We start from the raw sequence: 12,134 nt of genomic DNA, 5'->3' as shown, positions 1-12,134 counted from the left end.
TTTATATGAGCAGTATTCCAAACTGGGAACGTTGGTGACCAAGGTATTAAACATTGTTGCTCAACACTCCTCAGTGAATGTATGGGGAAGGGGGTCTATTTTTTTGGCGGGCACATCACGTGTTTGGGTCATATAAGACGCAGCCTTCCCCCATCCCCCTGTCGCAGAAACAACATGTTTGCGCCTTTTCCAGTCGGTGGGTAGCAACCGACCCTCCTGGGGTTAAATATGCTGCTTATCTCGGACAGAAGGAGGAGCGAAATTACAGACGCCTTGTTCTTTTTTCCCCTATGCAGCGCCTGGTGTGGCTGCCTCATAGTTCAGCATGACTAATATAAATTTAAACTGGATTCTCTACACAACAGGAATTGTCCTGTTGACGCCCTCGAGTTGGCCACTTTTAAAATACTTAATTCAGTTTTCTCCCAGTACTTTGGCAAGTTCTTACCCCAGGTTGGGGAATACCTGCCCCCTTGTACTCGTCTTTTTTTAAACTTATATACAATACATGGGTGCCATTGTACAAAGGCCGATCGCCTACTCCCATCAATCGATACCGCAGTGCTGAGCTCTTGCAGTCTCATTTTACAGCCGTGAATAGCGCCCTCTCTGAGCACCGGGAAAAGCCTCCTTTTCTTTGAGATTCCTTCCCGCTAATGTGTAGTCACCAGTTCTGCGCTTCCTGCTATTTTCGTATCGTCAGGAGATAGGATTGGTGGTGGGTCTGGTGATGAATGCTTGAAGTCGAATTGCTGGTAGATATTAAAACGTACGCAGTGTTAACATAACGACAAATCTCCGTTCTCAACAAATATGTGAAGACGTGGATCAGCCAAACGTCGTTTGATTTCAAGTGCAACCTGGACTTTTGAGAAGTTTACGTTCATGGCTTACTGAACGCCTGTTTATTTTAAATCATATTTACTGCTTTCGCGCTGCATTTGGGAGGTGTTAACAGGCCATGGTTGAAAGAAAGAACTCATTTAAGACCTTTCACAACCTCAAATTTATTTCATGACCACTAGACTAGAGATTTGAAATAGAGAAGCATTGCAAGGCTCTGCAAACAATAAAATGTTTCTGTAATGTAGTTTGAGGGATGATTGTTGAAAAACCTGTATTTAAATTCACTCAGCACTTCCCCAAAGCAGCTTAATGACGTAGATGTACACTGACAACACTCCACCTCTCGATTTCATTGTTGCTAATCTGACATCCAGTATTGAATTAGCAGAAATATTTTCTAGAATTAAATATTGAAAAGACCGAAGGCATTACTTTCAGCCCTATTTCAAACTCTTGTTTCTTACTGTTCCTCTTCCTCTTCCTGGCAGCAGTTTGAGATTAAGCAGATCTTTGCAATCTTGGTGTTATATTTGATTTTACGATAAGCTTCTGATCTCTGATTGGAGCTATCATTATCATTGCCTATTTCTGCTTTCAAAACATTGCTTGTCTTTGCCGTACTTTATTTTATCTGTTGCTTGAGCGCTCACTTATGCTTTGTTTTATTCTTGGCTATTGCAGCACTTTCACAGCAGCTCTCTCTCCTGTAAATTTAAAATCATCTGAACCTGGAATGATCATGCCTTAATGTCCCCATCTCAATTCTGTGCGTTGCCTTCAGATAAGCAACATCCTGATTTTAAAATTCACATCCACGCTTTCAAATCCCTCTTGGCCTTTCCCCTCCTCCTGTAATTTCTAAATCTTCTGAAATACTTATCATGCTAATTTTGTCCTCTTGCTTCTGAGCTAGAAATCCAGAGGGCCAAGCTGAAGCTGTGGAAATGAGTGTTCAAATTCCAGCACGGTGGCGGGTGCAGTTTAAATTCGATTAATATTCTCGTAGTAATGGTGTCCTTCAAACTGTCAATTGTCACAACTGAATCTGGCTCACCAATGTGCTTTAGAAAATTTAGGTCTGGCCCTCTAATTTAACCATCTACTGCCAGATTTGGTTGACATCACTTCCAATCATTGTTTTTATTCCTGGTCCACACTGTTCCCTAGCTACCAAATCCATCCCCCTCCCTGGCAAAAGATGCATTTATTATTCATCCATCCTTGTTTTACCACTGCATGTGACTGCTGTAATGCACTCCTGGATGGTCTCCAAGTCCTATCATCTGGATTTGGGGTCAACTAAAATTCTGCCTATCTTAACATGCAGCAAGTGTGGTTTTCCTGTCTTCTGAGGCAGTCCCTGGGCCTTAAGACTTGCTTCCACTCTGCTTTAATGGGTTCTGAAATGGCTAAGTCCCATTTAACTGACCAATATCCATATGTTGAATTGAGTGGCAAAAGACTTACAAGTGCTTTATTATGAACTAAACTTAGCACACGCACCACCTTCCACCTTTTCCCTGTCCAGAAGCCAACCCACCACGGCAACAAACAGACTTTCATAATAAACCGACCACTGTGTTAACGAATCTCAACCAGGCCTTTTTTTTGAACAACCCACTGCCAACTTTCCTAATCAGCCAGAATCCAGCTTCTGTTTTAATCAACCTGTTTGTGTCTGTGGTGGGTGGAGCATGAATATGGACCTTCGGGCCCACAGGCAGTAATACTTGCCCATATGTTAGAAGATCGCTAGAATCCTGCTTTTTTGATTATAGCAATCTGTTCAAATGTTATTATACACCTCTGGAGCAGGTGTGACTTGAACCCAGGCTTCCCGGTCAAGGGACAGGAACACGAGCCCTAGGAACTCGGCTCTCGATATTTTTAATCAACCTGTTCAGTTATGTTTTTACATGCCTTCAGACCACGTGGGCATGAACCTGGGTTTCCTGACTCAGGTAGGCACACTAGCACTATGTCACAGAGCCATTATTAGAATACATCTCTTAGGTTTTTTATCAACTGTTGTGATGTTTATTACATACCTCTGGAACTGGTGTGATTTGAGCACAGGCCTTCTGATTCGGAGATAGGTACGCTACCATTGCGTCACAAGGACCTGCTAGAATCCAGCTCTTAAATACAAAATTCAGTGAGTATTACAGCCTCAATCCGCTCTGGAGCTGTTCTGGTTTATCCTTATATTGACAACTCCAGTGTACGATCTGGAAACTATGCCTTATGAGGCACGTGGTGTTTGGAGGATCTAGTGGATGATTTATTAGAAGGCTTGTGCGCTCTGAGCTTTCCATATGTACCTTCTCAACAAAATAGCTGAATGTGTTCTGTGCTTTACCAAGTGAGCCTTCTCCATCTTGGTCAGTATACACCAGAAAGACTCCAACTTGATAAGATATTTGACCTTTCCAGGGATGTTTTGAGGCCATCCATAAAATATTTCCTGGATCCTCTTTGAAGTATGCTGCCAGGATGGAGTTCTGAGTGGAGCAGTTGCTTCAAGAGTTTGGCCTTGGCCATCAGAGTGGCATATATCCATTGTAGCTTGTTTTGAGTGTTTGGTCCCTCAGTGTTGAACTAGTTAGCCTTAAAGAGAATACTGCTGTTGGACCACTTTTCTATCACTGGAGGGTCACTGAATTTGGAGGATCTTGTGACGGTACCATTGGTGGAACTTCTCCCACTGGGCTATGTGAGTTTTGTGAGAGTTTACTTTTATAGCAGAGCCTGTTTCTTTTGAGATGCCTGCTGTAGGTTGTCCAAGTTTTCAAAGGAGTAGAAGCGTGGGGATCACTGCCTGTTAAACCATGAGTTTTTTTTTAATTTGAGATCCTAATCTTCAAATGTTCTTTTCCCCAGTTGGGTAAAGGCTGAACTGAGTCATTGGGGCTGATGATGAATTTTGTTGTCTGTGTGCCTTCACCAAGAGGAGATTTCCCATTTACTGGAAACACTCAGTATTTTCCAGGATATTCATAGAATTATAGAATCCCTACAATGCAGAAGGAGGCCGTTCGGCCAATTGTGTGTGCACTGACCCTCTGAAGAGGCCTTTAGCCTTCCCTGTTGCCCCAGCACCCACCCACTCTATTCGTGTAAACTACATCTAGCATGGCCGATCCACCTAACCTCCATATCTTCAGAATGTAGGGGAGTACCTGGCAGAAACCTGTGCAGACTGCGCACAGTCACCCAAGGCTGTAATGGAACCTGGGTCTCTGGTGCTGTGAGGCAGCAGTGATAGTAAAAGTGGTGTAGTTGATGGAGAATGATGGTCTAGACTAACACCTATTTCTGACATTCACCCAGTTATATCTTTTGAAATTTATCTGGATTTTCAGGTAATTTTGAAAAGAAAAATAAGGATGGAGGGTGAATTATTACATTGTCCTGGGAAATTGTATGTACTGTGTAATGGCTCTCTAAGATCTGTGTTCAATCTCTAAATCATGTTATTCTGTGGAATGTAAACTCAAATCCAGAGCTTTGGGAGAGACAAATTTTAATTTTTAATGTTTTTTAATTCATTCTCAGCATCTCATCATTGCCACCAAAGCTGCCATTAAATGTTTATCCCTAGTTGATCTGAACCACTACCCATATCAAGAAGGTGCTCCCATATCTTAGGTTAAGAAAACCCTTCACTGAGGGAAATAGGCATATTTCCAATTTTATTTTGGTTATCAAGGCACAGAGCTTTCCTTAGTTATCTTCCACTATAACATAGTTTCATAGCCTGTCCTTTGTAGTTTTCACCAGAAAATGTAGATGCGCAAAAATATATTTTATCAACAAATCGCTGGTAACTTCTGTTCTAGAATCATTTTAACATTTTGAGCTGCTTAAGTGTAGTTTTTCCTCTTTTGAATTGAAGGTAATTTGCTGGGTAAAGAGGTTGCAACCTTTGTAAGAGTTGATTGTTTGACTGTGTAAACATCAATCTGAGAGCATCAATTTCTGTCTTGTCACCTGAAATCAAGAACATAAACAGGAACAGCAATTGCCTAGACAGCCTTCTGTCTTGCTCAATTCTACTTGTTCACCTAGTCGCCATATTTCATGTTACATCTCTGAGAGAAAACTCCTCTACACATCAGAATATAACTTCATATTTTTAGATCCTTAGAAAAATTCATTTTTTTTCATTGGGGTATTGATCTCTTTTAATCCATGAGTGCTGAACTTTGTTTTTTCATGCAAGACTGTTATGCTTTGGTTGTCAATTTTGCAGACTAATGCCAATATTCTGTCAATGTTTTCACCATGAATATAGTTGACACGTGATTATTTGAGGGATAAATATTTGTCAGAGCATTGGGAATGACTTCTGTTCTTCAGAATAGTGCTGAGAACTTTTACATGCACCTGATCAAGTAGATGCGGCTTTGATTTGACATCTCATCCAAACATGGCATCTCTGACAGTGCAGTGCTCCCTCAGTACTGCATTTATGTCCGCCTTAGTTTTGTGACTCAAATCCTGAAATGAGACTTGAGCCAGAGACTTTTGCAAACAATTGAGACCTACCTTGTGATTAATGTGGGAGTGCACTTCTGTAGATACGTTAGTCCAGAGGATCAAAAAAGGGGAAAGCCTGAGATGCGTAGACAGCAAATAAGATTGAATGTCAGAAATGTCAAGGTACAAAATGCGAGCGTAATGGTTGTAATAGACAAAGCACTTATCCAGAATTAATATGAATATTAGAATAAGCAACTAATGAAAAACGCGTTTCATGCCATTGCATGGCGAAAAGTCATTAAAAATCAATATTCAGTCCTGAATATGGTAACATGCCCAATCTCAAGGTCCGGTATTATTCCTTACTTGCAATGAGTTTCATTGAACACTGCAGCAGACCAAGAACACACATGGGCATGCCAGCAAGGTTGTGTCTTAAAATGGCAAGAAACTGGGAGCATGGCATCAGCTTGTAGAATGACTGGAGATTTTCTAGATCTCCCCAGATTTTCTGGCCTGCCAACACAATTGAATTCTTTTTTTGATGGCAATCTAGTAAATTTCTTCTGGAATGTTCCTGAATATTTACTCTTTTTAAACCTATTTTGCCTTCAAATGTTGTTATAATATGTGGTATATGGCACACTTTAGGAAATGCTTTTTGACTGTCCAAATATACATCAATCTCACTACCGTCACCAACTATATCCATTAAAGATTAAAAAATGGCAGTGACTTTCATTAGTCACCCAATAGCACTAATTATTTTAGTCCTTTTTATTGTTTCTAAATGTCACACTGACCTTTGGCAGATTATATTTCCTGGGTCTATCCCCAAAACCTTGTGCCCAAAAAAAGCACGCCTGCTCTGCCATTCAATACAGTCATGAATAATCTGCTTCTACTCCACTTTCTCCTACCATTTTTGACTCTGAGATCAAAAATCAATGTGTCAGCCTTAAAGATATACTCTGGAGCATTCACAATCTCTAGGGTAGAGAATTTCAAAAATTTATATCCCTTTGAGTAAATGTATTTTTCCTTCTCAGTCTGAAATGATTAGTCCCTTATCCTGCGACTGTTCTGCTGTGTCCTAGATTCCCCGGACAGGGGAAGCAGCTTCTGACTACCTTGCCAGATTTCTTCAGATTCTCATCTGTTTCGATGACATCACCTCTTACTCTTCTAAATTCCAGAGATGATTGATAGGCCCAGTTTCCTTATCCTCTCAACATAGAGCAACTTGATCAACTCAGCCTCATTTGATTGGTCCCTTTGCAATCCTGCCTTCATTGCAAGTATCTTCTTCCTCAGATCTAGGTTTCCTTGTTGATTGCCTTATGACTGCAGTTCCACTAAATTTCCTTGTTACTCTTTGTCAAATGCTGCCCTGATGTCAAGTGCTGTCACAGTCACCTCTGGAACTCAGCTCTTGTCCATGTTTGGTCCAAGGCTGTAAGGAGATCAGGAGTTTTCAGGTATTGTGAATCAATTGCTGTTTAATGGCATATTGACCTCATCTGGCACTTGATTGAAAATAAACTGGTGCAGTAATTGATTGGGTTAGTATCTGTACTGCGTAACCTGGGCAATTTTCCACATTGCCAAGTAGATGCCACCAGTTGAGGGTCGACTGGAACAGCTTGGCGAGAAGCGCAGCTAGTTTTGGAGCACATTTTCAGTACTAATGTTGGAATGCTGTCTGTTCCCTGAGCTTTTGCTGTATATCTCGTGTGAAATGTGCTGTGTCAAACTACTTCAGTGTGCTGCATTACTTTTTAAAAAGATGATAGTTGTGCAAAGATTAAAATACTTATCAGACAGCATCAGTATTTTTCTTTGACAAATTAAATTTTGTGATAGGTTGTCACTTTTGGAATCTTTCCAAGACTAATGACAGTTTGTCTTTTTTTTTGTAGGTTTGAGTGGGACAAGCTATTGGAAAATGTGCATTGTTTGATCATAAGTGTGACAAAGACGGACAGGCAGGAAGCCTATATACTCAGGTATATGAATATTTTGTTTCTTATGAATCTAGTTAGAATTGAACAGGATATGGGTTAGATTACCAACAGTTTATTATTGCAAAAACAATATTTAGATTAGGAGAAAAATATCAAGGGCTGCAAACTGAAGACTTGGGGTTTCATGCTTAACCATGATAAATGTGTCCATTTCTAAATTTTAGCTCAATTGGTTATAGTGCCTCTCATAGATAAGGGCTCTTTTTATGGAACTGAGGTATTGTTTGAATAGTTACAATACTCCAAGGGAAAATACCAGTTTGCATCATAACTATTTCACAGTTTCAGAATAGTTATGGTGCATGAGGAGACTATTTGGTCTATCATGCCAGCACTGTGGCTGTATTACCTTTTGCTAATTTCCTGCCTTTCCCCCATCCCCCCACACCATTTCACAGTTATAGAGTTTGGAAACGGATCCTTCAGTCCAACTTGTCCATGCCAACCATATTCCCAAACCAAGCTAGTCCCACTTGCCTTCATTTGACCCATATCCCTCCAAATCATTCCTATCCTTGTTCCTATCCTTGTACTTATCCAAATGTCTTTTAAACGTAGTAACTCTACCTGCATTCACTACTTCCTCCAGCAGTTCATTCCAATTACGAACCACACTGCTTAAAACAAGAATTTGCCCCTTGTCATTTTTAAATCCTTTTCCTCTCACCTTTAAGAATATGCCCCCCCAAGTTTGGAATTCTTCCACCCTAGGGATAGGGCCCTTGCTATTCATCTTATCTACGTCCCTCATGATTTTATAAACCTCTATAAGGTCACCCCTCAATCTCCAATGCTCCAGTGAAAAATGTCCCAGTCAATCTCTATAACTAAATCTTCTATTCCTGGCAACATCTTGGTATATCTTTTCAGAGCCCTCTCCAATTTAATAATATTGTTTCTATAAAATAGCAACCAGAGCTGTACACTCTACTGCAGACTGGCCTCACCAATTTCCTCGCATCCCAGTTCTATACTCAACAGGTAGACAAACAGGAGGCTGGAAGAACTCAGCAAGCCAGGCAGCATCTGGAGGAAAGGAACAGTCAATGTTTCATGTATTCCCTTCTTCAGGACAATTACCCTTCAGAGTCCTGAAGGAGGTTAATACCCAAAATGTTGACTGCTCCTTCCCTCCAAATGCTGCCTGGCTTGCTGTGTTCATCCAGCTTCCTGTTTGTCTACCTTGGATTCCAGCATCTGCAGTTTTTTTGGTCTCCATATTCAAAAGGTCTGAACAATGGAGGCAAGCATGCTAAACGCTGCCTTAACCAGCCTGTCTAGCTGTGGCGCAAATTTCAAAGAATTGCATACCTGAGCCTCTAGGTCTGTCTGTTCTTTAACATTAGCCAGAGCCCTACCATTAATTGTACAAGTCCTGCCCTTGTTTGTTGTACCAAAGTGCAATAGCTCACATTTATCCAAATTAAACTCCATCTTCCTCTCCTCAGCCCATTGACCTCTTCTGATGCCCACTTGATTGCCTCAATTGAACCTGCCTCCTCCATATTTCCAGTCAGGCCCTAACTACTTGCAGTTTGAAAACGTATTTTCTCACATCACCCTTGTTTGCACATCACACTTAAATATGTCCTTTCAGGTTTTTTCCTTTTGAGCAGGGAACAGCTCCCAATCTACTCTACTCAGCCCATTAATGATTTTGAAAACCTCGATCAAATCTCCTCTTGCCCATCTCTCAAAGGAGAATGGTCCCAGCTCCTTCAGTCTCTTCGGAGTTGGAGTTTCTCATACGTTGACCCAGTCTTGTAAATCGTTCTGTGCAGTCACCAATGCATTTACATCTTTTCTGTAATGTGCCCACCACTGTATAAAGGGATAGCTGACATCTAGCAAGTCTCTTGTACAAGTTCAACATCACCTCCCGCTCTTGTGCTCTATGTCCCTGTTATTGGGAGCACTGTGCTTTAACTGATGTCTCCCCCATCCTACCACTTTCAATGATCTCTGCACGTATACCCCCAAATCTCTGTTCCTGCGCCCCTTCTAGAATTGTACTTCCTGTTTTATGTTGTATTTCAATATTCTTCCAACCAAAATGCATCAGCTCACACTTCTCTGCCATTTACCCACATACTCCTCCAATTTGTCATTGTATTTAGAGTTCCAGACAATCTTCTTCCACAATTTACAATTCTTATAAGCATTGTGTCATCTGCAAACTTTGAAATTGTCCCCTGCACACCAAGATCTAAATCGTTAACATGTTTCAGGAAAAGCAAGGATCCCAATACTGACCCCTGGAGAGCACCACTACATACCTTCCACTGGCCTGAAAAAATCCACTGTTTTCTGTCACTTAACCAATTTTGCATCCATGTTGCTACTGTCCCTTTCATACCATGACCTGTAACTTTCCTCAAGCCTGTTTAGCACTGTATCAAATGCCTTCTGGAAATTGTGTATTGACATCTTTAACAGCGTTACCCTCACTAAGCCTTTGTTACAGCTTCAAAAAAACTGTTAGTTAAATGTGGCTTCCCCTTCAGAATTTTGTGCTGACTTTCTAATCAACCCACTTTTTTCGATATGATTATTCATTCTATCCATAACAATTGTTTCTAGATCTTGAATAATTGTTTTTAATTTGAATCAACCTGAAAATTAAGCAAGCGATCACATTAATGGCATTTTTAGATTGTGGTTTTAAGCTGCTTGGATAAAATGAAATGCAGGAAAGTAACTTGGAGGACTCTGCAGCACTTAAGCTTTGAGCTTGGGTGATTTTAGTTGCACATATTTCATGGATTTTTCAGCATTATACTGGAACTCAGGAAATCTATTTTATCAACCATAGCTGAATTAAGAACTGAGTTGTAAAAGTTCTGAACAGGTGAACTTTATTTGAGAAGTTGTCTTGATTGATCCTTGTGTCTTATCCCTTCTCTGAGCATTCAACATATGAACTCTGCTTTAAGTTTAGCTGTGGCTATTTATTTCAAAAACAAAAGTTGACAGCCTTGCTGCTTCAGCAATGAAGTCTGCTTGTTCAATTTGATACTGCATAAAATAACAAGTACAGTTAAGTCTAACTTCAAATTTGTTTATGATGGTTGAGTCATTTAGACTTCCTGGATGAAATCTCTTTTATGCAGAACTTATTGCATGTTGGTTATAGTGTTGAAGGTACATGATATTTAGACCCTTGATTTGTATTTTTGTATTGTGTGCTGCAAAGGGAAAGTTCAGTTTATTCTTAATAAAAACAGAAAGGAGTGCAGATGCTGTAAATCGGGAACGAAAACAAAGTTGCTGGAAAAGCTCAGCAGGTCTGGCAGCATCTGTGAAGGAGAAAACAATTAATGTTTTGGGTCTGGTGACCTTCCTCAACTTTGTTCTGAGGAGGGGTCACCGGACCCAAAACATTAACTTGTTTTTTCCTTCTCAGATGCTGCGAGACCTGCTGAGCTTTTCCAGCAACTTTTGTTTTTGTTTGTTTATTCTTAGATTTGTTTGGAGTGTTGTGATGGGCAGTCTGAAGTATGGTGATGGTGCATTTTTAATAAGTTCAGCCTTGGGCTAGAGCTTGAGGCAAACAGTTGGCAATGTATTAGAAACAAAGGTAGAAGGAATAATTGCCACTGCGTACCAACAGATCTCTGATATATCTCAAAGATAGAACTGTTCAGAAGGTCAAGCAATGTGCGTGGGTTTGAGAGTGAAAAAGTGCTGTTAATTTAAGTGTCCAAAAAGTCAGGGCTATGAAGAAAATCCTCAGAGGCTTATAAGAAAGATATCCAGGAACAGAGCTGAAGATGTAGCAAATCCCATGTGTTTGCTCTGAGAGATTTTAGAATGCAAGAGGAAAGCTCCAGAAACCAATTACACCTATGTCAACTGAACAGTAGCTTTAATGTAGCTTTATCTAAGAGGGTGAAAGGATTAAAGTTTGTATTTCTGATATTTCTAATGAGATTGTTTCAAAAACATCTTGATGGTATTCTTTGTTTTGTGTAATAAATTTTTGATACTTTGCTAAAAGTATATTCATAGCTTCTCAAGGTATGTTCCCTTCATTCCTTCCTGCTGTTGCATGGACCCTCCAAGTTCCATGCTCAGCAGCAAGTTACTGAACCAGAGGTCAGTGCATTTACAAGCCAATCAGCTAGTGCAAATCTTCCAAGCAGCTGTGCACTTTCTGGAGAATGTTGTTCTTGGGCATTTTCAGTGACTGACCACATAAACAAATAGGCTATGTATTTTGTTTGTACAATCAAGCTAGCTTTCACTCTCACTTGTCCAATGTTCCCAATAGCTGGGGCAAAGGGTGGACCTCCGAGAGATTAAAATTCATTGAATTTGAGAGAGATCTATGAATCTTTTAAAAACAAGTCTATGAAGGTACTGAAATAAAACCAGGAAAGTTGTTGTGAAATTTATTATGCGGCTTGGAATTGCATCATAAATTTGACTGTTTAAAAACAGAAGAGAAATTTTAAAAAAGACCAATTAGCCTAACATCAGTATTGGGGACAATTCTGGGCTGTTATAAAAGATGTGACAACAGAACATTTGGAATTAGAATCAGGTTTATTGTCACATGACCTCATGAATGCTGTGAAGTTTACAAAGTCGGCGCTTTACAGTGCTGTCTTAGGTAGAAATGTACCTAGGTACAGGATCTTAGGAATAAATTAGAAAAATAAAGAAATGAAAAGTTCAGCGTTACAGTCCTTCAAATAGCCCATGCCTGGACTTCGCCAAATGTGACAGGTCATGATTGTGGCAGAATTCAGAAATAGTTTTGTGGCAGAATTCAGAAATAGT

At 40.1% G+C, this 12,134-nt stretch overlaps 1 protein-coding gene and 1 long non-coding RNA gene across 2 annotated transcripts in view; one reads left to right on the top strand and one right to left on the bottom strand.

The window, feature by feature from the left end:
- Positions 1-12,134, top strand: part of amd1 (adenosylmethionine decarboxylase 1) — a 29,459-nt gene that overhangs the window by 1,794 nt on the left and 15,531 nt on the right. The window contains exon 2 of the mRNA XM_020520380.2: positions 7,248-7,334. Coding sequence (XP_020375969.1) covers positions 7,248-7,334 — 87 coding nt within the window. The remainder of the gene's footprint in view (positions 1-7,247; positions 7,335-12,134) is intronic.
- The window catches only part of LOC125483119, a 48,612-nt gene continuing 40,886 nt past the window's right edge, over positions 4,409-12,134 (bottom strand). The window contains exons 3-4 of the long non-coding RNA XR_007262087.1: positions 5,395-5,461; positions 4,409-4,836 (exon numbers count right to left, since the gene is read on the bottom strand). This is a non-coding gene — a long non-coding RNA (uncharacterized LOC125483119). The remainder of the gene's footprint in view (positions 4,837-5,394; positions 5,462-12,134) is intronic.

The sequence above is a fragment of the Rhincodon typus genome, chromosome 5, assembly GCF_021869965.1.
Source record: "Rhincodon typus isolate 14 chromosome 5, sRhiTyp1.1, whole genome shotgun sequence".
NCBI lineage: Eukaryota > Metazoa > Chordata > Chondrichthyes > Orectolobiformes > Rhincodontidae > Rhincodon > Rhincodon typus.
This window is presented reverse-complemented; position numbering and strand designations above follow the sequence as displayed.